The sequence below is a fragment of the Vulpes vulpes genome, chromosome 14 (assembly GCF_048418805.1).
Source record: "Vulpes vulpes isolate BD-2025 chromosome 14, VulVul3, whole genome shotgun sequence".
NCBI lineage: Eukaryota > Metazoa > Chordata > Mammalia > Carnivora > Canidae > Vulpes > Vulpes vulpes.
The window spans coordinates 11,934,115-11,961,787 of record NC_132793.1 but is presented as its reverse complement, the minus strand read 5'-3'; the positions used below and the strand labels follow the sequence as shown (position 1 = coordinate 11,961,787).

At 43.1% G+C, this 27,673-nt stretch overlaps 1 protein-coding gene across 16 annotated transcripts in view; it reads left to right on the top strand.

Moving 5' to 3' along the window:
- The first annotated feature begins 5,775 nt into the window (after positions 1–5,775).
- CSE1L (chromosome segregation 1 like) overlaps positions 5,776–27,673 on the top strand; it is a 45,640-nt gene continuing 23,742 nt past the window's right edge. The window contains exons 1-8 of one of the 16 annotated variants that reach the window (XM_026014620.2): positions 6,273–6,421; positions 8,734–8,972; positions 16,140–16,206; positions 19,333–19,428; positions 22,955–23,097; positions 26,182–26,283; positions 26,362–26,507; positions 27,412–27,502. In XM_026014620.2, the coding sequence (XP_025870405.1) occupies positions 19,338–19,428; positions 22,955–23,097; positions 26,182–26,283; positions 26,362–26,507; positions 27,412–27,502 (573 nt within the window). In that variant the 5' untranslated portion in view covers positions 6,273–6,421; positions 8,734–8,972; positions 16,140–16,206; positions 19,333–19,337. Of the gene's footprint in view, positions 6,422–6,808; positions 7,123–7,353; positions 7,457–8,733; positions 8,973–16,139; positions 16,207–19,332; positions 19,429–22,954; positions 23,098–26,181; positions 26,284–26,361; positions 26,508–27,411; positions 27,503–27,673 lie in introns of those variants that run through there. The other 15 variants (XM_072735594.1, XM_026014619.2, XM_026014618.2 and 12 more) reach the window with 15 other exon arrangements.

The following is a 27,673-nucleotide window of genomic DNA, read 5'->3' as shown; positions in this document are numbered from 1 at the left end:
TCGAATGTGTGCGTGTATATGCAGCTCTGTCCAAACCCCCTGCCTACACATCTGTCCCCAAGTCACACAGCCAGTTTAGGGGTGCTCACAGCTGCTGTGTATCTGCTCTCAGGAGTGACCCAGCCAAGAGATTTCCACAGAGCCTGGAAGGGGGCGTGGGGCCAATTAGTGGGGAATTCCAGGGTCCCATGCAACTGGAATGAGGTCTGAAAAGAGGTCATATGGGGCAGCCCTGGTGGCTCAGCGGTTTAGTGCCGCCTTCAGCCTGGAGTGTGATCCTGGAGACCCGGGATCGAGTCCCACGTCGGGCTCCCTGCATGGAACCTGCTTCTCCCTCTGCCTGTGTCTCTGCCTCTCTCTCTCTCTGTCATGAATAAATAAACTTAAAAAAAAAAAGGTGATATGGGTTGTGGGTGAGCATACCCACTGGGCACATGGACCCCTCACCCGTGGGCAGCTGGAGTAGGACCAGAGCCACACCCTCTAAAGCAGAGGGGCCAAGACAAGGATCCAAGGCCTGTCCAGGTCTACAGCAGTACCTTCTGGGAAAATACAGGACAGTGGACAGTAAGAAGACATCAAAAATATATTGCTGCTCATTTCATGGGGTGGGGATAAGAGCTAACATCGTCGGACAGTTACTATTTTTCAGATGTTCTTCCATAGGCCTCATCTTTCCTGGTTCTTCATCCTCCCAGCCACCCTGAGAGGCAAATTACTATTACTATCATACTGCAGAGATTAGCCAGCTCAGTTATAAGTAACTTGCCCAGTGTCACACAGATGCCATGAAGGTCTTGACCCAGGTAATCAAGTCCATGCTCTTTTATCTTTTTTTCTAAGATTTTATTTATTTATTTGAGAGAGAGAGAGTGAGGAAGAGAAAGAGTGTACAAGTGGGGGGGAGGGGCAGAGGGAGAAGCAGACTCCTTGTTTTTTTTAATATACTTTTATTTTTTATTTTTTAAAGATTTTATTTATTCATTCATGAGAGACACAGACAGAGAGAGAGGCAGAGACACAGGCAGAGGGAGAAGCAGGCTCCATGCAGGAAGCCTGATGTGGGACTCGATCCCAGGACTCCAGGATCATGACCTGAGCCAAAGGCACATGCTCAGCTGCTGAGCCACCCAGGGATCCCCAGAAGCAGACTCCTTGAAGAGCAGGGAGCCCAACGCAGGGCTCAATCCCAGGATCCTGAGATCATGACCTGAGCCAAAGGCAGACACTTAAATGACTGAGCCACCCAGGTACCAACATGCTCTTAACTAGTATGATATAACAAGATCAAAGATGAGTGATAGTAAAGCTCTGGTAAAAGATGTGTCCAGATATGTCGATTTTTTTTAAAGATCTTATTTATTCATGAGAGACAAACACAAGGAGAGAGAGAGAGAGAGAGAGAGAGAGAGAGAGGCAGAGACACAGGCAGAGGTGGGACCCGATCCCGGGTCTCCAGGATCACGTCCTGGGTTGAAGCCCATGCTAAATCGCTGAGCCACCCAGGCTGCCCCAGATATGTCAATTCTATCTCAATAAATCAGGGAGGATAAAAAGATATGCCAGGAAACTGTTAACCAAAAGAGGGATGCCTGGGTGGTTCAGTGGTTGAGCATCTGCCTTCAGCTCAGGGTGTGATTCCAGGGTCCTGAGATCGAGTCCCACATCAGGCTCCCTGCAGGAAGACTGCTTTTCTCTCTGCCTCTGTCTCTGTCTCTCATGAATAAATAAATAAAATCTTAAAAAAAAAAAAAAAGGCTGGGCAGCCTGGGTGTGTGTCTCTCTGTGTGTGTGTGTGTCTCATGAATAGACACACACACAAAGAGAGAGAGGCAGAGACACAGGCAGAGGGAGAAGCAGGCTCCATGCAGGGAGCGTGACATGGGACTTGATCCCAGGTCTCCAGGATCAGGCCCTGGGCTGAAGGTGGCGCTAAACCTCTGGGCCACCCAGGCTGCCCATTAATGAAATCTTAAAAAAAAAAAAAAAAGACAACGGAGTACACTTTAATAATGATAAAGCCAGGGCAGCCCTGGTGGCTCAGCGAGTCCCACATCGGGCTCCCTGCGTGGAGCCTGCTTCTCCCTCTGCCTGTGTCTCTGGCTCCCCCCCACCTCTGTATCTCTCACTAATACATAAATTAAAAAAAAAATGACAAAGCCAGAATCATGGTGGGAGAGACTAACATGCCTCTCAGAGAACATCTGATAAAACAAAAGGACATAGAGAACATAATATATTACCTATAGTGAATGTCCTAATTGGCCAATGACCAAATCCTCTCATGTTTGTACCGTGTGAATTTTTCACCATGTGCACATTAGCAGGTGTAACACACTTGGGAGTATGTGTACGTAATGGGGTAGAGGTAGGGTGGAGGGGTAGGGATTCCCAAGGGAGTCTTCATGTATCACCCATGGAGACTAGAGGACACATGAACCTCTCTGCGACCCTCACCTGCATGGTTCTTCTGGCAGCTGCAAAAGGTGAGGAGAGTGGGCACCACTAGGGCTATGTCCAGAGACATGGTAACCCTGGCACATTTCAAGACTTCCTGCAGAAGCCGGCAGAGATGCGAGACATACATGTGATGCTAGCCAGCCTCCTTCATGATTAGCTCTCAGAGATGGAAAACTGTTAAATCATCAGGGTTGTTCTCACCAGGATCTCACCAGAAAATCTTTGTCCAGGAAAGCAGATTAGTATGACTGATTACTTATACTATTGCTACAATGGTAAAAGTACATCTTTTCTACCAATGTCCTAATAACTTATACCTTTCTTAGTGGACTTTATTTATATAGGGCATTTCATTCAACATTTTTTAATGTTTTTATTTATTTTTTTATTTTTTATTTATTTATGATAGTCACAGAGAGAGAGAGAGAGAGAGAGAGAGAGAGGCAGAGACATAGGCAGAGGGAGAAGCAGGCTCCATGCACCGGGAGCCTGATGTGGGATTCGATCCCGGGTCTCCAGGATCGCGCCCTGGGCCAAAGGCAGGCACTGAACTGCTGTGCCACCCAGGGATCCCTTCATTCAACATTTGAATAAAACAAATACATATTGAACAGGTACTATTTGCTAGGTGCTGTTAGGACAGCTATAAATGAGATAGATAAGGTGGTTGTTCTTTTTTTTTTTTATGATAGTCACAGAGAGAGAGAGAGAGAGAGAGAGGCAGAGATACAGGCAGAGGGAGAAGCAGGCTCCATGCACCAGGAGCCCGATGTGGGATTCGATCCCGGGTCTCCAGGATCGCGCCCTGGGCCAAAGGCAGGCGCCAAACCGCTGCGCCACCCAGGGATCCCTAAGGTGGTTGTTCTAATAGAGTCCTTAAACTGATGGTGAGGGGGAACAATTAACAAAGACAATTGCAAAAAGTGATAAATGCTGTGAAGAAAACAGAATGATATATTGAGGCGGAGGTTGCCATATAAAACAAGACACCCAAATATGAATTTCAGATAAACAATGTGTTATTGTATAAGTATGTCCCATGCAATATTTATACTAAAAAATCATGCACTGCTTTTTTGAGATTCCCATTGATCTGTGTGTCTTGTATTTTACTTGTTAAATCTGGCAAATCTAGGGGATCCCTGGGTGGCTCAGCGGTTTAGCACCTGCCTTTAGCCCAGGGTGTGATCCTGGAGACCCGGGATCCAGTCCCACGTCGGGCTCCTGGCATGGAGCCTGCTTCTCCCTCCTCCTGTGTCTCTGCCCCTCTCTCTCTCTCTCTCTCTCTGTCATAAATAAATAAATCTTAAAAAAAAATAAATCTGGGAAATCTAAATGTTGAGTTATTGGGCATGGAGAATGGGCAATTTCAGACAGGATGGAAGGCCTCTCTGAAGAAGCTACATTTGAGCTAGAACCTGAACGCACAGAGGGAGCCAGTTATTCAGGAGTCTACAGGAGCATTCCAGGCAGAGGGAAGAGCAAGTACAAACACTCTGAGATGGGAATAAGCTTGGAGCTCAGAACAGGAAGGAAGGCAAGGTGGGTAAGTTGAATGAGGGTGGAAAGTGGAGAGAGGAAAGTGATGAGGTCAGACAGGTTGGCAGTGGCCAGATCTTGCAGGGTTTGTGGGCTGTGATAGGTGATGTTGAATAATTTGAATAATTTTTTTTTAGTTTGAATAATTTTACAAAAACTTATATCCATGACCCTTTTACTTAAATAGAGCAATTTTTGCATTTTATCTCCAGGATTGCTTTTACATGTTCATAGCCAGGGTGCTGTCAAAGATAAATAAAGCCGGACATTGCTAAAGCAGTAAAAACAGATTTTATTCATAAATTACTCACAGTAGGGGAGAGAGTTGATTCTGACTGTGCAGAGGTGATTGGGCATTTTTATTTTTTAAGATTTTATTTTGAGGAGAGAGATCGGGCAGATGAGTGGCAAAGAGAGAGAATCTCAAGCAGACTCCCCTCTGAGCATGAAGCTGGGCCAGGACCCATGAGATCGTGACCTGAGCCGAAATCAAGAGTCGAGGTTTAACCGACTGGGCCACCCAGGTGCCCCTGATTGGTCATTTTATTTTTTAAAACGATTTTCTTGATGTATTCACAAGAGCTCTGAAATAGCTGGGCCTGCTGGTGGCAGAACTGAGGGCTGGGATTTCCCTAAATCCTCATCGCTTCCTGTCATTGTCACATGCCATGGATCATAAGATCCTACAGGCTCTACCTCTACAGCATATCCTGACACTGTCCACTTGTCTGCATATGTGCTGCAGTAAGAGATGATTAAACTTGAGCGTGGCTTCCAGCAGCATAAGGCTGTGACCCTAGGATGACCCCAGTGTCCCCCACCCTCAACACACACACACACACACACACACACACACACTCATGTGCACTTGTGACTGCCTGAAAAAGCTCAGTGTTGCCAGGAAAATTTACTGTTTGCTCTAGCTAATACCTGAGGATACCTCCCTTCCTTAGAGCATTTACTAAAAAGGGCTTACAATTGTGAATCCTTCTTCTATCCCTTTGACATGTGTATGTATCTTTCCCAACGACTAGTAGAAAGACATTCCTTTGAATCATAATCATCAGGGGCACCTGGGTGGCTTAGTCTGCATTCAAGTCGGCCTTTTTTCCCCTCTTGGGTCATTATCTCTGGGTCTTGGGATCAAGCCCCCCCCCCCCCCCCCCGCTCAGCAGGGAGTCTGCTTCTTCCTCTGCCTCTCCTTTTGTGCTCACTCTTGCTCTCCCAAATAAAAAAAATCTTTAAAATATATATACTTAAAATATATATATATATATAAAATCATCAGGAAGGTGAGGCCTATTTCTCAGTGCCCCTGTGTGGGAGGATGGGAGCCTGACCTTGATAATTCCCAGCTAGCAGACATAGCTAGCCTGATAACATTTACACTGACCAATGCTTTAAGTTTTCACCTGGCCATCACTCACTCCCCACCTGTCTCATTTTCCTTTAAAATGACCAGTCAGGGGATCCCTGGGTGGCTCAGCAGTTTGGCGCCTGCCTTCGGCCCAGGGTGTGATCCTGGAACCCAGGATTGAGTCCCGCATCGGGTTCCCCGCCTGAAGCCTGCTTCTCCCTCTGCCTGTGTCTCTGCCTCTCTCTCTCTCTCTCATGAATAAATAAAATCTGTTGTTGTTTTTTTTTAATGTAGATTTGGTGACCATCCTGTAACGGATGCACATGAGACTGTGTAGCCAGGGCTTGGGAGGCCTGCATCATCTAACCCGCCCTGGCCTAGCTTCATCTGCGTCTCTGCACCGCATCGAGCCCCCGCCCAGCTCGCTCCCGCCTAGAGCCTCCTCTTGCAATGCTTTTCAGGGGGGATCTGGACACAAGCTGTGTCCTTGTTGAAATTCCGGTCAAGCGTCACTTTTCAGAGGTCTTCTCTGGCCAAGCAAGGACCTTCCAAGTCGCTGCCTGTCGTATCATCCCGTCTTAAATTTTCTTGACGTAGCGCTTATCAAGATCGGAAAGGATTTCGTTCAGAGGGTTCTCCTCGGTCTGCAGGGCTGTGGACCTGACTTTGAGCAGCTCGCCCCGCAGTTCTAGAAGGACCCGCTACGTCCGTCCCCGGGGCCTGACAGCAGACTAGGTCGCGCCACGCGCTGAACCCACTTCTGTTCCCAGGAAAACGGGGACGCGGCTGTCCCCGGCCGCGGACCGAGCCAAGGCGCGTCGTCGCTCGTGACGTCAGCGCACACACAGAGCCGGTCGCGATTGGCCAGTCGAGCTTGGGTGGGGCCTGAGCGCTCCTGGCCCCGCCCCCCGCCTCTGCCCCGCTCACGCATGCGCCCGGGCCGCAGCCTCGCCGCCGCGCCATTTTGCCGGGGTTTGAATGTGAGGCGGAGCGGCAGCAGGGGTGGGTAGTGCCGGTTACACTTCGCGGCTGAGATTCCCTTCTCCGTTCCCGTATCCTCAAGAGGTGAGGCGCGGGGGCGCGCACGGCCTGGCAGGGTGGCCTCTTGGGACCCCGCCGGGGGAGGGATGCGGCGCTTGTGACACTTCCGAGCTCTGGGAAGCAAGGACCGCGCCTCTGGGCCGGAGCGGAATGTGGGCCGGTGCTTCGGGCGGCGCCCTGGGGCGAGGTCTTTGCCTGCGTGGGCGGGTCTCGCCTCCCCTCGCGGCGTCTCAGGGCTCGCCCTCAGCCCCGACGGCCCCGGGGCCTGTGAGGGGCGAGGGCCCCCTGAGGTGCGGCCTAACGCGAGCCGCCCGAGCGCCCGCCCCTTCCCCTCGAGCGCCGCGCTGATTGGCCGCGCCGCCGCCGGGCCGCTCGGGAAGGTCGCGTCTCATTGGTCGCGCCCTCGCGTCCGTCCTGGTCGCGCCCGGCCGCCCGCAACGTGAGCGGAGTGCGGCGGCGAGGCCTGTCCGGCCCGGCTGCGGAACCCCGGCCGGCCGCCGCCCAGACGGCCTCGTCCCCGGCCCCCGGGCCCCGGCCCCCGGACTCGCGTTCTGGTTGAGAAGGGCGAGCTTTAACCTCCGTGTGCTCCGGTCTCCGCGGCTGTAAATGGGCATCGTGATCTCACCCTGCTGAGTCGTCTGAGGACTGCGTTCTGATCCATGCACCTGCCCGGGAATGGAGGGTCTCGCTCTCGGGGGAGACGCGGGAGCGTGGTAGTGCGGAGCGTGAGCTTTGGAATTAGAAGGCCTGGGGTCGCTCCAGGGTTGGCCTCTCCCTAGGAGGGCACTTTAGGGCCAGTCGGTGCACCCCTCGGGGTCTCCCCTTTTCCTTACCCGCAGGGTGGGGTTGAAAACAGTGCCTCGCGGGTGGCCGTGAGGGTCCACGGGGTCGCGACCGTGGTTTACATAGTGCCCGCCTCTTCTCCTGTAACCGTATTGCTGACTCTGTTTTCTTAGATGTTCCAAGCCCTTGCCCACCATGGAGCGTTTGGACGTACCTTTCGTTTGCTTGGAAATTACCAGCATCAGAGCTTTGCGAGGCTGGCTCCCCGTCTTTTAGGTTTCACGCCCCTTAAACCTTCTTTGACCAACTTCTCTAAGGAACTTTTTTGTTTCTGCTTTTTACTTAATTGCATTTATCACTCAGTGGAGTTGGAGTTGTTCGTGGTCTTCCTCGGCCGCTGGGTTGTAAACTGCTAGAGCAAGGACCTGGCCTGTCTTGTTTACTGCTGTATTCTGGTGATGAGTGCTTACACGTGGTAGTTGCACAAGTGCTGTTACTCCTTGGAGGTGCAGAAGGAGAACTTTTTACTCTTGGATCCCACCTGTGTTCTTTTCTCCTCCCCTGACTCCCCTCCACATCGTTGGATTTTTTTTTTTTTTTTTTTTTACCTGCCTGTGTCTCTCCACTTTCTGCATAATTTCTGGGACTCTTGATTTACCTTGTTCCCCCCAAGACACTTTGACTTCTATCAATCTAAGGGCGTTTTCTCTTCCCATCTGGTTACTTTGATTTCTGCTATTTGGGGGCTGGCACAGAGGGTTTCCTATACAGGATCATATGGGTTTGAGAACAGTGCTCTAGCTTTGGAATTAATTTGTTCCTTCATTCACTTAATAATTATAGAGCATCCACTTAATCTCTGGGAATACAGGGAGGAAATAAAAATGGACAAGGTCCTTTCTCTTGGGGAGCTTAAATGCTAGTGGGAGAAAGAAACAGGGATACGAATAAATGAATTAGATAATTTCAGATAGTGACTGACAAGTGAAAGAGTGATGTGAGAGATGAAAAGGGCTTCTCTGGGGGCAGCACCTGGGTGGCTCAGTCAGTTAAGGGTTCAACTCTTGATTTTGGCTCAGGTCATGATCTCAGGGTTGTGAGCCCCTGTGTTGGACTCTGTTGGTTGCAGAGTTTGCTTAGGATTCTCTGCCCCTCCTCATCTTCCCTCCCTCCCCCATCTCTTAAAAGAAAAAGGCGGCTTCTCTGGAGAGATGTCATTTGAGCTTAATCATTGAAATTAGCCATGGAAAGGTGAGGGGACAGCATTCCAGGCAGAGGGAATAGAAAATACAAAAGCTTGAGGACAGGAACAAACTTAGAATACTGGAGGAAAATCTAGTTTGCTACCATAGCACATGAAGAAAGGAAAGGTATGCAGGGGCCAGGTCATATAGGGGTTTGTAGACAATATTCAGTTGGGATTGGATTCTAAGTGGTCTGTTCCTGTGAGTAGAAAGCAGCGGGGGGCAAGAAAGGGTGGAGGTGTTGGGTATGTTTTTGATATGTGTGTGCCGGATAGTTTTCATTCATTGGATCTCTTTCCCTTTCCCCAGATGTAAGGACTCAGGAATGGTTCTCTAATGTGGAGGAAATCTCTAAGGAAAAGGCACAGATCTTGGATCAGCTTATGTCACAGATGTCTGTGAGATGGCCTTGGAAAGCAGATCTTTTATTCCAAAAGTCTTCATCCATAACTGAGGGCCTATGGGAAGAGGCTAGACTTAGGTCCAGCCATTCATTCAACAAGAAGAACTTGGAATTTAGATAAGTCTCTCATCAATGATTTATTGTGGTACATTTGTTTTCTTTTTTTAACTGAATTGGTAGAGATTTCCAAAGATCTGTGGAAAAAGTAGAGTATCACCCCTCCTATAAATGCAAAAGAATGAATTTCCCATTTCTAGTTTGAATCTTTATTTTAAAATGAATAACACTTTCTACATTTACATATTGCTAAATTTTAAAGAGTCCTAGTACTTTCACCAGTGGCCAAATTAGCTTAATTATTATTATTTTTTTTAAAGATTTTATTTATTCATAGAGACACAGACAGAGAGGCAGAGACACAGGCAGAGGGAGAAGCAGGCTCCATGCAGGGAGCCCGATGCAGGACTGGATCCCGGGTCTCCAGGATCACACTGTGGGCTGAAGGCAGCCCTAAACCACTGAGCCACCTGGGCTGCCCCAAATTAGTTAATTAGATCTTGATTTTGCCCATATATTGTGAAAACCTGTGGAGTAGTCTGCAGTTACCTAATTTGTCAGGCTTTCCCAAGTCAAGGCTAAGCTTACAGATTTTTTTTTTTTTTTTTTTTAGATTTTATTTTTTAAGAAAGTGCATAAACACGAGTTGGGGGAGGGGGAGAGGAAGAAGCAGATTCCCTCCTGACCCAGGGAGCCCGAGGAGGGGCTTCGTCCCAGGACTCTGAGATGACCTGAACTAAAGGCAAATGCTTAACCAGCTGGTCCACCTCGGTGCCTCCCCCCTTTTTTCCTAAGATTTTATTTAATTATTCATGAGAGAGAGAGAGAGAGGCAGAGGGAGAAGCCGGCTCCATGCAGGGAACCCAACGTGGGACTCCATCCCGGGTCTCTAGGATCAGGTCCTGGGCTAAAGGTGGCGAAACCGCTGAGCCACCCAGGCTGCCCCTCCTTTTTCTTTTTTAACTTAAAAATTGTCCTACATTAGTACCTCAACCTTGTCATTTTAGGGTCATTCTATCATGTGGTCTTAGAATCCGTTGTCTCCACTTCCTGTTTGTCACAGAGCAAATGTGTAGAATGATAAAAATGTTTTTGATGGAAAAAATAAAGGGAGAGCAGCATTTGAAAGTAGTACAAGAAATAAGTCGTAGGTACCTATCACTATTGTAAAGGTCTAAGGAGATTGAAGTGAGCAAAACACAAAGCCCCTACTCTAGAACTTACGAGTCTACTGGCAAGAAAAGCACAGTAAACAAGAATGGAAAGTAATATGCCTTATAAATTTTGGAAATTTGGAACTTGGAAATATAGAGTAAGGGAATGAAAAGTGACTGAGGTGGGTTCTCTTTAGATAGGATGGTTCAGGAAGGGATCTCTGAAAAGAGATGACCTTGGAAAGAGACCTGAATGAAATGGGCAGTGAGCTATTCAGCTCTGTGGAGGCAGAGCTGTTCAGGCAGGTGGGACAGTAAGTGCAAAGCACTGAAATGAAAGTATAAGCAGAAAGTATAAGCACTGGCATATACGAACAGTAACAGGATAAATTTCAAATTCAGTTCTTTCTTGAAACACTTGAATGAACAGAAGTTAATTATGGTGGGTAAGTTGTTTATCTTACAGATGTAACTGAGTTCCCATGTTAAGTTAGGGCTCCTCCATAACTGATCCTCAGAGAATAGTCTCTAATACACCCTGGGAACTCCTGTTTTAGGTAGTTGACTGACATATTGACTTATCCCTTAGTTCATTCAACAAATGCTTGCTGAGTATCTACGTGTGCCAGGCAGTGATAAAATCCTTGGCTTACAGAGATAAGACATACAAAGTCCTTGCCCTAAGGAGCTTACAATAAGGATAACAAGTATATCAAAGATATTTCACATGCTAGTTACTGCTATTAATAGTGTAATGAGAATAAATGAGAGTGGTGGAAGGCCTTTTTGAGTTCACAGTGGGCTAACAGCTGAATGATACCCAATATCAAATTAGAAGGAAGAGCATTATTATAGCCATGGATACTGTCTTGGTTGGTTCACACAACAGAGGGAAGGGTTTTGTGGCTTGAACTTACAGCCAAAAAGAAGCCAAGAGAAGATAAATGATGTTGACAGGTGCCCAGTTGCATAGGACTCTGCCATGGTAGAGTTTGGAAATTTTTTTTTTTATGGTTTATTTTAGAACATGTGTGTGGGCTCACGAGCTTACACATGTGAGGGGTAGGGGACAGAGGGAGAGAATCTTAAGCAGACTCTCCTCTGTGGAACCTGATTTGGGGCTCACTCTTACAACCCATGAGATCATGACTTGTGCCCAAATCACAAGTTGGTTGCTGAACCAGCTGAGCCACCCAGGTGCCCCAGGAGTTTGGTTTTGTAATAGAAATAATTAGGACTATAGGAGATTTTGGCAGAGGTATGTATAGTGCTTTAAGAACATAATGAAGAAAGTTAGTGGGGGTTGCCTGGATGGCTCAGTTGAGTGGTTGGCTCTTGATTTCTGCTCCTAATGATCTCAGGGTCCTGGGGTAAGGCTTGTGTGGGGCTCCAAGCTCAGTAAGGAATCTGCTTGAGAATTCTCACTTTCCCTCTCTCTGCGCCATCCCCTGCTTGCACACATGTGTACTCTTACCCTAAAATAAATCTTAAAAAGGGGGGGGGACACCTGGGTTTCTCAGTGGTTAAGCCTCTGCCTTCAGCTTAGGACATGATCCTGGAGTCCTGGGATCAAGTCCCAAGTCGGGCTCCCTGCATGGAGTCTGCTTCTCCCTCTCCCTGTGTCTCTGCCTCTCTCTATGTGTCTCTAATAAATAAATAAAATCTTAAAAAAAAAAAAAAAAAAAATGGGGTAGCCCGGGTGGCTCAGTGGTTTAGCGCCACCTGCAGTCCAGGGTGTGATCCCGGAGACCTGGGATCAAGTCCCACGTTGAGCTCCCTGCATGGAGCCTGCTTCTCCCTTTAAAAAAAAAAAAGTTAGTGAAATTGAAATAGAGAATTACTGAGGAGTGTATTAAACTCAACAGTAAAAAAAAAAAAAAAAAAAAAAAAAAAAAAAAAAACTCAACAGTAGGCTCCTGGGTGGCTCAGTAGATTAAGTGTGGGACTCCTGATCTTGGCTCAGGTCTTGATCTCACTCACAGTTTTGAAATCAAAGCCCTGCTTTGGCTCCAAGCTGGGGATGGAGCCTACTTAAAAAAAAATAAAGGATATTATTAAAAAAAAAAAAAAATTCAACAGAATAGATGCAGTTAATCTCTATAATGCTCCCAACACATACGTACACAGTTTCTAACATCCTGCCTTGCATAAATCTCAAAAGGTAGAACAGATTTGTGTGGCAAAGAAATACAAGGTTATTATTATTTTTTAAGATTTTATTTATTTATTTATTTGTGAGACAGAGACAGAGATAAAGGCAGAGGGAGAAGCAGGCTCCATGCAGGGACCCCAATGTGGGACTCGATCCCAGGTCTCCAGGATCATGCCCTGGGCGGAAGGCAGGCTCTAAACTGCTGAGCCACCTGGGCTGCCCTGGGTTTTTTTTTGTTTTTTTTTTGTTTTTTTTAATAGCTCATATACACTGATGTAAATGATTATGCTTGACAACAGCAAACTTTGTCAGATTGAGCATTTCAATACAGAAAGAATAGAAAATGCACTGATTAAATCACAGCTTTCCAAAGTTTTATATAATAAAGTAGTTCTGTGGCCAAGCAATGGGGGGGGTAACTCTGGATTTAAACAACATTAATCTGAAAACTGTTTGAGTTCCTGAAGACTCCAAAAGTGGGGGGGGGGGGGTATATAATGTGTAGCATTTTCCAGACTTTTTTTTTTTTTTTTTTTTTTTTTTTTTTTTTTTTAAGACTACATGGTTCAATCAGAGGAGCATCCAACTCTTGATCTCGGGGTTGAGTTTGAGCGCCACGTTGAGTGTGGAGATTATGTAAAAATAAAATCGTATTTTGAAAAAATTTTATTTGAGAGAGAGCATGAGCAAGAGGAGGAAGAGGGAGAAGCAACCTCCCTGCTGAGTGGAGAGCCCAATGTGGGGCTCTATCCCAGGATTCTGGAATCCTGACCCAAGCCAAAGGCAGATGTCCAACCGACTGCCTGTAAAAATAAAATCTTAAAAAGATTTAAAAAAATTTCTACATCTGGCATGGGTATAGAACCCATGATAAACCCCAAGATCAACCGACTGAGCCAACCAGGCATCCCTGCATTTCCCAAACTTTTAATATAAAACCCAGAAAGGGTAGCCTCCTAATTGTGTCTGGTTGAGTGGGACTTGATATTCATGTCATAGGGTAGTTTGTGCTGGGTCAGAGGAAGTGAATAGATAGGTGGAAGAATCTAGTAAATCAGAATATGGCTTTCCTTATGGTAAAGATGTTTTCCAATTAAAGGAAAAAGACTAGTAAGGAGAATATAGATAGTTTCAAACAAATAGTCTCCTTAGAAGCTTGTAGTTTCTGGTTGTGGAGGGATATGCTGCACAAGCACAGCATTAGCTATAGCCCGTATCTGTCTTCCTCCTTTCCTCCTTCCTTGGCAAGTTGTCCTTTCTATTACTATCCCTGGTATTGCCACTCTAGTAAAGTCCTTGTCATTATTATTTCCCCCTGAGAGATAGCCTTGGTTAGTAGGAGGAGAGTAGACCTATAAGTCAGATTGCTTTGTTTTCTGTTTTGTTTTGTTTTTTAAATATTTATTTATTCATCAGAGACACAGAAAGAGGCAGAGACATAGGCAGAGGGAAAAGCAGGCTCCCTGTGAGGAGCCCTATGCGGGACTTGATCCCAGGACCCCAGGATCATGCCCTGAGCCAAAGGCAGATGCTCAACCACTGAGCCACCCAAGCGCCCAGATATGATTTTTATTATGTTACTTGGGGCAAGTTAATCTGAGTTTCCTTGTATGTAAAATGATTACTATATGCAATGACATACATACAAAACATCTGGCATTATGCCCTTCCCCTCATTGAAAAAAAAGTGTCCAGATACTTGTTCTTCTCGCCTCCACACTGGAAACCATTACCAGCCCAAAGTTCATGTACTCCACTTTAAGTTTTGATCCATTTCAAAAAACTTCAATGACTTCCTATTGTACATTAAATCATGAAACCTTTCAGCGAAGTATTGAGGAGCCTGTAGGATCTGATCTCAGCCTCCAATGCCTCTATTCGCCAAAGGAGCTAATGTACTTTTCCTGTTATTTTGCTCACACTAATTCTTATATAAGATGGGTATCATTCTACTTTGCCTTTCCAAGTCTGTGTATTCTTCAAGTTCAGCTAAAGAGAGCCTTTTGGAAATTTTGGCCCACATGCAAATGTAAAATGTAGGTCAGGTAACTCTCTTGTTAACTTCCTAGCAGTTAAGTTATGGTCTGATTCATTTGGCACCTCAACTCCAGGGGACAAATGTGTTTCAGGGTTTCTTTTTGGGTGCACATACTGTGGATTATGCAGCATTCCCTGTGGGTTGTGGAGTATTACTCTGCAGTCAAACACATTAGTATTTCTTTTTTTTTTTTTTAAGGTTTAGTTATTTAAGAGACAGAGACAGAGATAGAGGCGGAGACACAGGCAGAGGGAGAAGCAGGCTCCATGCAGGGAGCCTGACGTGGGACTCGATCCCGGGTCTCCAGGATCACGCCCTGGGGTGTAGGCCGCGCTAAACCGCTGAGCCACCTGGGCTGCCCACATTAGTATTTCTTAAGTAAAACAAGTTTATATATTAAGTGAGACACTATAGCCTCAGGCAGTTTGGGCCAGGTTTTGATGCCAAATGAGTTTGACACAAACTTAAAACAACTTTCAGGGGTGCTTGGGTGATTCAGTAGATTAAGCATCTGACACTTGATCTCAGTCCTGGGTTCAAGCCCCGAGTTGGGCTCCAGCATGGACTCCAGGTTATAGACTTTTGGATTTCAGAACTGCAGCAAAGGGATTATAGGTCGTAGTTTGCATCGCAGTTGTGTCTTATCTTCCAACTAATATGTAAGCTCCTTTGAGAGCCTAGCTTTAATTACCTTTGACAGTCATTTAAAAATATAAAATTTTAATAGCTTTGTGATTGGAAATGTGTTACATATATAGCTAGTTGTAGGATATCAGGAAAATCCTAGAAAAAAAAAAATCCTAGAATATGAGGAAAACAAAAATGTCCAAATGTTCATCACAGAATTACCACTGTTTACATTTTGGAGTGTATTTTTTAGTTTTTCTACATATTAGGGTATGTATAATTTTTTTAAAGATTTTATCTTATTATTTTTTTATATTTTATTTATTCATGAGAGAGAGAGAGAGGGGCAGAGACACAGGCAGAGGGAGAAGCAGGCTCCATGCAGGGAGCCTGACATGGGACTCAATCCCAGGTCTCTGGGATCGCACCCTGGGCTAAAGGTGGCCGTAAACCTCTGAGCCACCTGGGCTGCCGTTTATTTTATTTTTTAAAAGATTTTATTTATGAAAAACACAGAGAGATAGGCAGAGACATAGGCAGAGAAGCAGGCTCAATGCAGGGAGCCTGATGTGGGACTTGATCCTGGGACTCCAGGATTACGCCCTGGGCCAAAGGCAGGCACTCAACTGCTGAGCCGTTCAGGTGTCCCAATTTTGTTTTATTTTTAAGATTTTGTTTATTTATTTGGGAGACAGCATGAGAGAGAGAGAGAGAGAGAGAGAGAGAGAGAGAGTGTGTGTGTGTGTGTGTGTGTGTGTGTGTGTGTGTAATAGAGAAGAGAGGGAGAAGCAAACTCCCCTGCTGGGCAGAGAGGCCCATGCGGGGCTTGATTCCAGGACCCTGAGATCATGATTTTTGAGCTGAAGGCAGATGCCTAACTGAGCTACCCAGGTGCTTTAAGATTTTCTTTTAAAGTAATCTCTGTACCCAATGTTGGGCTTGAGTTTACAACTCCTGAGATCAAGAGTTGCATTCTCTACTGACTGAACCAGCCTGGTGCCCCTAAATTTTTTCACATAATTTGAATTGTGATGTATTTGACTTTTTCCCCACTTAGCTTTTTCACATTTTACAAGAATTATTGCATTTTTTCTTCTTTGTCATAGAAGCCCTAAATTAAGTTTTGTGCATGGTTGCCCTGAGAAAGCTACATTTTCCTAGGTTCCCTGGGACTAGTGTGGCTTTGTCCCTAAAAGCTACCTCCTGGGATCTAAGCAGAAGTGCAGTTTTAGTGTGCCTTGGTGGCTCACTTGGTTAAGCCTCCAACTCTTGATTTTGTTTTAGGTCGTGATCTCGGGGTCGTGAGGTCAAGGCTTGTTTTCAGCTTGATGCTGGGCATGGAGCATGTAAGGTATAACTTACTGTGAACTCATTTTAAGTGTACTTTTTGGTGAACGTTCACATATTACCATTAGGTTTGGATATGTAACATGATGAATAATATATATATATATAAATAATAACATCTGTACTTTACAATATATACTTATTGTGAAATGATCAGAGTAAGTCTAGTTAACATCCATCACTACACATAATTACAGATTCTTTTTGTCATCAGAACTTTTTTTTAAGGAGGCTGCACACCCAACATGGGGCTTGAACTCATGACCTTGAGATCCAGAGTTGCATAATGACAGTCAGCCAGGTGCCCCATAATAAAGTATTATTATTTTATTTACTTATTTATTTTTTTTTAGTAATCTCTGTGCCCAAAGTGTGGCTCAAACTCACAAGTCCCAAGATCGAGTTGCTTGCTCCCCTGACTGAGCCAGCCAGGTGTCCCCTATACTAACTAGAGTCACTGTGCTGTACATTGTATCCTCGTGGCTTACTTATTTTATGACTAGAATTTTCTACCTTTTGACTCCTTTCACCTATTCTGTGAATCTCTAATCCCCCACCTTTGGTAACTGCCAATCGGTTCTCTGTATCTATGAACTCTGATGTATTTTTTTGTTTTTGTTTTTATTTTAAATTCTGCATATAAGTATGAACTCATATGGTGTTCATTTAGCATAAGGCTCTCAAGGTCCATCCAGGGGCACATTGCTGGCTCAGTAGAGCATGTGACTTGATGTGGGGGTTATGAGTTCAAGCTCCATATTAGGTACGGAGCCTACTTTTTTTATTTTAAATTTTTTTTTTAAGATTTTATTTATTTATTCATGAGACACACACACAGAGGCAGAGACACAGGCAGAGGGAGAAGCAGGCGCCATGCAGGGAGCCCGATGTGGGACTCGATCCCAGGACTCCAGGATCAGGCCCTGGGCCAAAGGCAGGCACTAAACTGCTGAGCCACCCAGTGATCCCCTGGAGCCTACTTTAAAAAAAAAAAAAAAAAAAAAGTCCATTTTGTCACAGTTGGCAGGCTTTCCCTTTTTTTATGGCTGGATAATACTCCATTGTATACACATACCACATTTTCTTTTATCCGTTCATCTATTGGTGAACACTTAGGTTATTTCCATGTCTGGGCTTTTGTGAATAACGTTGCAGTAAACGTGGTGCAAATACCTTTTTGAGTTAGTGCTTTCATTTCCTTTGGGTAAATACCCAGAAAAGAATTTTTTAAAAAAGAATTTTATTTATTTATTTATTTATTTGGGAGTGTGTGTGCATGTTGCAATGACAGGGGATTGGGGGGGGGGGGCGGGCAGAGGTGGAGGGAGAGGAACAAGCACGCTCCAAGCTGAGCACAGAGCTGGAGGTGGGGCTGGATCCCATGACCCTGAGGTCATGACCTGAGCCAAAACTAAGAGTCTGGTGCTCAATCACTGAGCCACTCAGGCACTCTCAGAAGTGGAATTTCTGGATCATGTAGTGTAGTTCTATTTTAATTTTTTTGAGGAACCTTCACACAGTTTTCCACAGTGGCTGCACCAATTTACATTCCCACCAACAGTGCACAGGCGTTGCCTTTTCTGTGCGTTCTTGCCAACGTTTGTTATTTTTGATGACAGCCATTCTAACAGGAATGAGGTGAAGTCTCATTGTGGTTTTGATTTGAATTTCCCTGATGGTTAGTGATATTGAGAACCTTTTCATGTACCCGTTGGCCATCTCTATGTCATTTTATTTTATTTATATGAGAGAGAGGCAGAGACACGGCCAGAGGGAGAAGCAGCTCTCTGTGGAGCCTGATGCAGGACTCAATCCCAGGACCTTGGGATCATGACCTGAGCCAAAGGCAGATGCTCAACTACGGAGCCACCCAAGTGCCCTGGCCATCTGTATATCCTGAAAAAATGTCTGTTCAAAACCTCTGGTCATTTTTAAATTTTTTGCATATGTATTTTTTATTTTTATGCTTTTGAGTTATGTGTTCTAAATATATTTTGGATATTAACCTCTTACCAGATAGATAATCTGCAAATAATTGTTCCCGCTTGGTAAGCCACATTTTTCATTTTGGAAACCTTTTTTTTCTTTCTTTTTTTTTTTTTTTTTTTTTTTTTTAAGATTTTATTAGAGCACAAGCAGGGGGAGTGGCAGAGGGAGAGGGAGAAGCAGGCTTCCCACTGGATCCTATGACCCTAAGATCATGACTTGAGCTAAAGGCAGACACCCAACCGAGCTACCCAGGCGCCTTTGTGTGAATCCATCCATCAATCCATTCATTCATTCATTTTTAAATATTTTATTTATTTATTAATGAGAGACACAGAGAGAAGGCAGAGACATAGGCAGAGGGAGAAGCAGGCTCCCTGCAGGGAGCCTGATGTGGGACTTGATCCACGAACTCCTGGATCACTCCCTGAGCCTCTGGAATCATTCCCTGAGCCAAAGGCAGAGGCTCAACCACTGAGCCACACAGGCATCCCCAGATCCTTTTATTTTGATGTAGTCACACTCACTTATCTTTGGTTTTGGTGTCAAAAGTTGCTGTTGCTTTTTAATCATAATCAAAACTGTCGTCTTCTGAGTTCCAGAATTCTCTCCTTGGGTACTAATTCCCAACATCCGGTTTGTTGTCAGTCCTTGATTGCATGTTGTACACAGATTTATTTCAGTTTCTTTAATCTCAGAACTCTTTATGGGATCCTTATCTACTGCTTAAAATTGTAATTTCTCATGGTGGGCCTTATGAAAAAAAAAAGTTCCTAGTGAGGTTTTTTTTTTTTAACCCCTTGTTTGCCCTTTTTTATAGCATTAAATCTGATAAACTTTATGGTAATCTTGATAAATTCTTCACCTTTGTTTTTCTGTGCCTTTTACTGACTTTGTGGTATGTTTTTGTTTTTGTTTTTGTTTTTGTTTTTCTTCTCAAAATTAACTCACCCTTGTTTCAGAAAAGCCTATCTTATTTTCTGGAACCTCGCTTCAGCTGAGTCAGACTTATAGGACATACCTTAAGACATAACAAATGGATGACTTTCAGAGAGAGTTTTGACCCATAGTATAAAAGTATTCTTTCATGTAAATAATTGTGTACCAATGTGACCAATTTACCAAACGTTATTTTTTCCTTTAGGTTCTATGGCAATGGAGCTCAGTGATGCAAATTTGCAAACACTAACAGAATACTTAAAGAAAACTCTTGATCCTGATCCTGCCATCAGACGTCCAGGTAAAGAGAATTTTTTTTGTGGTTTGATTTATTCTTTAAGGACAAGTGATGAAAACCTTTGCATCATCTACCTGATGCGTAAATTTAAAAAAAGAAAAAATAAATAAAGATTTAACACTTGATTTTTGGGAATATTTTCTTTCTTTTTTTTTTTTTTTTTTTAAGATTTTATTTGTTTGACGAGAGAGCACAAGGGCGGGGGGGACGGCAGAAGGATGGATGGAGAGAAGCAGGCTCACCACTGAGCAGGGAGCCCGACATGGGGCTCAATCCTAGGACCCTGGGATCATGACCTGTGCCCAAGGCGACCCTTTGGCATAGTTTCTTTTTCATTCTCTACCTATAAAGTGTTTGGTTGGCTGCTTATGCATAACATACAATGATGTCGGGTGTTTTTGGTTTTTTTTTGAGTAAAGTTGCTTTTATTTGGCCTATTCTAGGACTAAAAAGTACTAATATGTCTAGAAGCTTTGTCCCTTCACCTTTCTAAAAGTCCCCACACCTGCCTGTTTTAGACATATAATAATTAGGGCACAGAGATGAGAGTTAATTGCCTAAAAAATGATTAAATGAATTAAACCAGGTAATGAGATGCTGTTTCTTAATCCACATGTTGGGTTTGATTTAATTAATGTATTTTAAGACCTAGGGTTCCTCCCTCCAGTATTTGACCAGTTTCTGTTAGAAACTTAGTGATAGCTTAGAATTGTAAACTCAGATGGCCGCAGGACTCCAATGTAAAGGTAAATGAGGGAGGCAAGTGAAGTAAGGATTGGTAATTTCATGTGATTTATATGCCTTGGCTGCGGGCATTTGTAACAAACTAACTTTGGGGGATTCAAACCACTTTTGGAAGATATTTCCAGCTTTGCTTGAAAAATAAAAGACATTTCTATAAAGTGTCCTCATTTTTAAATGATAGCATCTGACTTCAAAAAACATGAGATACTGTGCAAACCAACCAAACTTTCTGAGGACCATATGTATCTTATGGGTGGATAATCAATTGATGATTCTCGATTTAAGCCATATTAATCAGTTATCAACCTGCTTCCTTAGAACTCATTAATATGCATGCTGAGAAAGAGGATTTTGGAATGCCCCCACAAAGACACAAGTCACTGTGTGTTTGTTGTAGTTATAGGTTATATATAAGAAATAGACTTATAAACATGTTAATGTATCCATTCTATTCTAGAATAGTGTTTGTGATTTCTGGAAAATTGTGGGTTTTTTTCCCCCCATTAGTGCTTAAAAAAGTAACATGTTCTTAGAGGAAGTGAAATTAATGGATCTAATCTTCTTAGACTTTCCCAGAAAGCCTCTGCAAACCTCGTCTATTAAAAATTATTTTTAATAATTGTGTCTTTGTAAGGCAAGGATGTTACTGGTTTATTCAGGACACTGTAGGAATAAATTGCTGCTTCTGGAATGAGTTATAAACATAGTGTTTTTCAAGGATTGATATTAGGCTGATTCCATGTTCGAGAAAATGATCTGGAGGTTGAAATGTGTAATTGATCCAGCTTACAGATAGCACTATGCTACCTTGGTTATTGAGATGAGACTGGTCCAGATGAACTGGAAGACATTTTGAGACTCCTTGAGTGTGTAGAAACATGTCCATGTGAATATTCTGTGAGCAAGTTGAAGGAAATGAACACAGAAAGAAATAATTAGACTTAAATTCATCTAATTTCTTTCAGGATACTGATCACAATTTAAAAAAGAAACTTGGTGATCTTTTTTTTTTCCCTAAAGATTTATTTATTTATTCACAATAGACATAGAGAGAGGGCGGGGGGAGCAGAGACACAGGAGGAGAGAGAAGCAGGCTCCATGCCGGGAGCCCAACACGGGACTTGATCCCGGGACTCCAGGATCGCGCCCTGGGCCAAAGGCAGGCGCTAAACCGCTGAGCCACCCAGGGATCCCTGAGACCTGGTGATGTATATGGCTTCCCCCCAGATCATGGATCTAGTGTATTGCTGTGTGTACAGTGCTAACCACTGAGGAAACAAAGCCTTCCAGACTACTACAAAACCATAGTATGTCCCCTCCTGAAAAACAGTTTTCAGTTTAGTGCTTCTTAACTTTTAAGAAAGATATGATGGAAACGAAGCAGGGAAGGTTTGAGGATCTACTTCAAACTCTTGGGACTCAGTTCAGAATGAAGAGATATTAAATCATAATGTAGAAAATAATAGATGCTAATGGCAAACTTTTTCAATGAAGCTTATGAAAAAGAAATGCTGTAAACCTTCACTGTGTGATCAGTAAACCCTGGAGGTTTATTTTGTAAGATTTATTTATTTATTTATTTTAGAAATAGTGCCTCCAGGGAGAGGGAGGAAGGACGGAGAATCTCAAGCTGACTTCCTGGTGAGCATGGAGTCTGAAACAGGGCTCTGTCTCACAACTTGAGATCATGGCCTGAGCCAAAATCAAGAGTTGGTCACTTAACTGACTGAGCCACCCAGGCACCTCAAAACCTAGAAGATTTCTTATCACTAAGTATGGTAGAAGTTGAAAATATGTAAAATCTTTGAATAATTTTTTGCTCCTATAGATGCTTAGTTCGAGAAGAAAACTGAGGGCTAGTATGCTAGAATAAGGACTAGAGTAAAACTTTTTCAGTGATGAACTCTAGTGTGATCTTAGACAAGTTATCTAACTCGGGCCTTGTTTTATTTTATTTTATTTTTTTAAATTTTTATTTATTATAGTCAGAGAGAGAGAGAGAGAGAGAGAGAGGGGCAGAGACACAGGCAGAGGGAGAAGCAGGCTCCATGCACCGGGAGCCCGATGTGGGATTCGATCCCGGGTCTCCAGGATCACGCCCTGGGCCAAAGGCAGGCGCCAAACCGCTGCGCCACCCAGGGATCCCTCGGGCCTTGTTTTAAAATATAATAATATACTTAATGGTAGTAGTGTGACAACTTAATGAAATACTATATGTGAATAAAGAATCAGACACATATGGTTTATAAAAATATATATTAGTATGACTTAACTCGTTTAATTTTCATCACAGTACTATAAAAATATTACTGGCATTACTAAGAATCTTTGTGGAATATGATAGAGTACAGTCTTCAACTTCACAGTGGTTTGAAGTTTTGACTTCGTTACTGTGACAGCAACACACTTTCAGTAGAAACCGTACTTCGAATTTTGAGTTTTGATCTTTTTCCTGGGCTAATGATACAGCTAGTACAATGCTGTCTCATGATGCTGGGCAGCAGCAGCAAGCCACAGCTCCCAGTCATGTGATCATAAGGATAAACAACCAATATATTAACAACTATTCTTTACCTATACAACTTTTCTGGTTTCATTTATAGTCCCATTTAACAGATAAGAAAAGTAAGGCCCAGTAGACCCATGATAGGTTCCTTAAGGGAAAATATCCTAATCTTTCAATTTTTTGGTGCTTTTAATCACAGATCTACATAACTCATTTATATATAAAATAGAAAGATTTGGTTATAATAACAGATTCTCTAACATGGAAATTCTCTTACAGCTGAGAAGTTTCTTGAATCAGTAGAAGGAAATCAGAATTACCCACTATTGCTTTTAACATTGCTGGAAAAGTCCCAGGATAATGTTATCAAAGTGTGTGCCTCAGTAACATTCAAGAACTATATTAAGAGAAACTGGAGAATTGTAAGTATTTTGTGAACATATGGTCTATAGTAGTAACCTGTACGTTTATAATATTTATATATGCAATGCTCCTGAAAAGATTCAGACACAGATTAAAGATAAGTTTTTAAAAAATACTTATTTATTCATGAGAGACAGAGGGGAAGAGACATAGAGAGAGAAGCAGTCTGTATGCAGGGAGCCTGATGCGAGATTCAAATCCTAGGTCTCTAGGATCACACTCTGGGCCAGAGGCAGACGCCCAACTGCTAAGCCACCCAGGTGTCCCTAAAGATAAAATTAAATAGAACCCTCCTCAAAATATCAGTAGATGAGATCCAAAAACATATAAAAAGAATTACCATGATGAAGTGGGATTTATCCCAGGGATGCAGGGCTGGTTTAACATTCAATAATCAGTTAATATAATCCTATTAATAAACTGACAAAAGAAAAATCACATGATCATATTAGAGGGAGAAAAGGCATTTAACAAGATCCTGCATCCATCCATGGTAAAGCTCAGTAAACTGGAAATAGGAGAGAACTTTTTTTTTTTTTAATTTTTTTTTTTTTTATTATTTATTTATGATAGTCACAGAGAGAGAGAGAGAGAGAGGCAGAGACACAGGCAGAGGGAGAAGCAGGCTCCATGCACCGGGAGCCCGACGTGGGACTTGATCCCGGGTCTCCAGGATCACGCCCTGAGCCAAAGGCAGATAGATGCTCAATCGCTGAGCCACCCAGGTGTCCCGGGAGAGAACTTTCTTGGCTTAATAAAGACTATTTTCAAAAACCTAGCTAATATCCTGCTTAATGGTGAGAAACCTGAAGCTTTTCCACTAAGATCAGGTACAAAGCAAGAATGTCCCCTCCATCACTCTTTCTCAGCATTGTATAGGAAGTCCTTGCTGATGGAATAAGAGGAAGTAAAAGGTATACAGACTGGGATGCCTGGGTGGCTCAGCGGTTGAGCATCTATCTGCCTTGGCTCCGGGTGTGATCCGCATCCCAGGATCAAGTCCCACATCCTCCCATGTCAGGCTCCTTGCAGCCTGCTTCTCCCTCTATGTCTCTGCCTCTCTCTGTGTCTCTCATGAATAAATAAATAAAATCTTTTTTTTAAAAAAAGGTATACAGACATGAAGGAAGACCTAAAACTATCTTTGTTCACAGATGACATAGAAATTCTGAAAGACTTGACAAAAATTAATAAAGATGCTTTCCCAAAGTTCTTGTTTCATTTGAGTTCATATAGACTGCTCAAACCTCCTAACTCAGATTGCTTGAGTGTGATGCTTGGTTTTTGACCTCCATTATGGTTGAATGTAAATGTTAGTTCATTGTCAACTGAAGAGGCATTGTGTGGAAAGACACAGCTCTACTGAATAATTGAAGCAATTTCTTTTGTGGATGGGGAAAAAAATTAAACACAGTAGAAAAACCACATATAAAAATTCTGTAGAATTCAAAATAATTTAGATTTGGAGTTTTTGATAAGGGATATAGAAATAAAATCTAATATTAAGATGAATTCCATTGTACTGCAAGTTTAATGACTGGTATAAAATTAAGAAATTAAAGTATTTTTCCTTACTCTAGGACAATGGTTCTCACTGGGGGGTAATTTTGCCTGCAGAGATTTTTGGAGCCATTTTGATTGTCACAGCTGGGGGTGGGGTGGGGGCAGGGAGTGTTACTGCTAACTAGTGGGTAGAAACCAGGGATGCAGCTGATCATCCTGCAGTGTACAAAACCATTCTCATAACAAAGATATATCTGGCCCAGAATGCCAGTAATGCTGAGGTTGAAGAAACCCTGGTTTAAGATAAAGGAAAAAAAAGGAATTTTTCTGAAGTGATAGTAATAATGAAATTTAGAAAGCATTAAGATTGACAAAATGGTTAGTTTTTCTAAAATGTCAACTTTGAGTCTGCTTAAATGTTTATTTAGAATTCTTTTGTCTTCATTTTTGGAAGAGTTTAAGAAGTAGTAAATACTGTTTTTTGTTTGTTTTGTTTTTTTATTTATGAGAGACACACAGGCAGAGACATAGGCAGAGGGAGAAGCAGGCTCTCTGCAGGGAGTCTGATGCGAGACTCAATCCCAGAACCCCGGGATCACAGCCTGAGCCAAAGGCAGACACTCAACCACTGAGTCCCATAAATACTGTTTTTAAGCTAGTGTAGTCAGGTGTTACCTCATGTAGTGAAGAAACAACTGGTAAATTATAGAATGTTGAAAATATCCATTGCTCTACTTGCAGACATGCTAGCCCTCTTCCTCACTCTTGATTTGTAAAACTATTGTGATTTCCAGGACCTCTTTGAGTGATGTAATCCTGGATTCATTTAAACTGGTAATAGTCAAGAAGTTTTCATTGAAAAGACCTCTGACCTAGGGTGGGAATCAGATTGAAGCATCTGAATGTGGGCTAGGCAGCATGGATCTGTAAATATTTTCACCACGTGTTCTGATAAATTTGCCTTTAGAAGTGAGGTTTTTTATTATTGTTAAAGATTTTTATTTATCCATTTATGTGGGACAGAGCAGTAGAGACATAGGCAGAGGGAGAAGTAGCCTCCCTTTGGGGAACCCAATGTGGAACTTGATCCGAGGACCCACCCACGTCACACCCTGAGCCAAAGGCTCAGCTGCTGAGCCACCATAGAACTGAGGTTCTTAATTGTCATCAGGGAATGTATATTTTTCCGCAGAAGGGTTTATGCTTTCATTAGATTATTAAGGAATCTGTGGCCCATTCAAATAGAGGGAAGGAGCTGCCTTTTATGTTTTTCTTAGAAAACCAGAAAAGGGGCAGCCTGGGTGGCTCAGCGGTTTAGTGCCACCTTCGGCCCAGGGCATGGTCCTGGAGACCTGGGATCGAGTCCCACATCAGCCTTTCTGCGTGGAGCCTGCTTCTCCCTCTGCCTGTGTCTCTGCCTCTCTCTCTCTCTTTCTCTCTCTCTCTCTCTCTCTGTGTGTGTCTCTCATGAATAAATAAATAAAATCTTAAAAAAAAAAAAAAAAGGTTCTCTTTTTTCTATAAACCCATGTGGTCATGGATACGGACTTTGTTATTTGCTCTTGATGTTTTGCTTTTAGGTTGAAGACGAACCAAACAAAATTTGTGAAGCTGACCGAGTAGCCATTAAAGCCAACATAGTGCACTTGATGCTTAGCAGCCCAGAGCAAATTCAGAAGCAGGTAATGGAAGGCTCTACTGTTGAAGGAGGAGGCTTATTTGTGGAACTTCCATGTAATTAATCTTTTTTCTCCCCCCAGTTAAGTGATGCTATTAGCATTATTGGCAGAGAAGATTTCCCTCAGAAATGGCCTGACTTGTTGACAGAAATGGTGAATCGGTTTCAGAGTGGAGATTTCCATGTTATTAATGGAGTCCTTCGTACAGCACATTCTTTATTTAAAAGGTATCAATAAATCTGTACTTTTTTTTTTTAATCTATTAATTCATGAGTGACACAGAGGCAGAGACATAGGCAGAGGGAGAAGGAGGCTACCTGTAGGGAGCCTGATGTGGGAGTTGAACCCAGGACCCTGGGTAATGACCTGAACCAAAGGTAGATGCTCAGCCATTGAGTCACCCAGGCGCCTCAACTTTATTTTTTTAAAGATTTCATTTAGAGCGTGCATGTTTGGGGGAGGGGCAGAAGAAGCTGGAAGAGAGGATCTCAAGCTGACTCCCAGCTGAGTGGGGAGTCTGACACTGGCTCGATCTCATGGTCCTGAGACCTTGACCTGAGCCAAAATCAAGAGTCAGATGCTTAACCAACTGAGCCACCCAGGAACCCCCAAATTCTTTTTTTCAAATGCTTTTGCTTATATAAACAGTTGTATTTTTGTGACTACTGTCATTCCTTTGAATTTGGTAATTTTATTTTATTTTTATTTATCTTTTTTTAAAGATTTTATTTATTCATGAGAGACACAGAGATAGAGAGAGGCAGAGACACAGGCAGAGGGAGAAGCAGGCTCCACGCAGGGAGCCTGATACGGGACTCCATCCCAGGACTTCAGGATCATGCCTTAGGCGGAAGGCCAGTGCTAAACTGCTGAGCCACCCAGGAATCCCTGAATTTGGTAATTTTAGAGTAGGAGATAAGCTTCTCAGTACATTATGTTTAAGTGGGATGTTTATTTCATGTAGCCCTATTAACTGTGAAGTAACCTAGTCTTAATAAATTGCTTGATTGCTTTAAAAAGAAAACGAAGAATTCCCTTTAAATTTCAGGATGCTGTCTAGCCATGGGTTTTCTCTTACCTTTCCTTGAAAACCTAAAGTTTAAATTTACCTATTTTACCCTAATTTTTTAGGTATCGCCATGAATTTAAGTCAAACGAGTTGTGGACTGAAATTAAACTTGTTCTGGATGCCTTTGCTTTGCCTTTGACTAATCTGTTTAAGGTAATGGAATAATACCTTGGTGATATTTTTAAGTTCATATTTTAAATGCTTAATTATTTGTATAAATTTTAAGAGAATGCTTTGAAAGTCTATTTGATAGGTAATATTTAGAAGCAATGTTGCTTTTGAAAAATTCCAGAGCTACACAAAAAATAGACAAGATGATCTAGT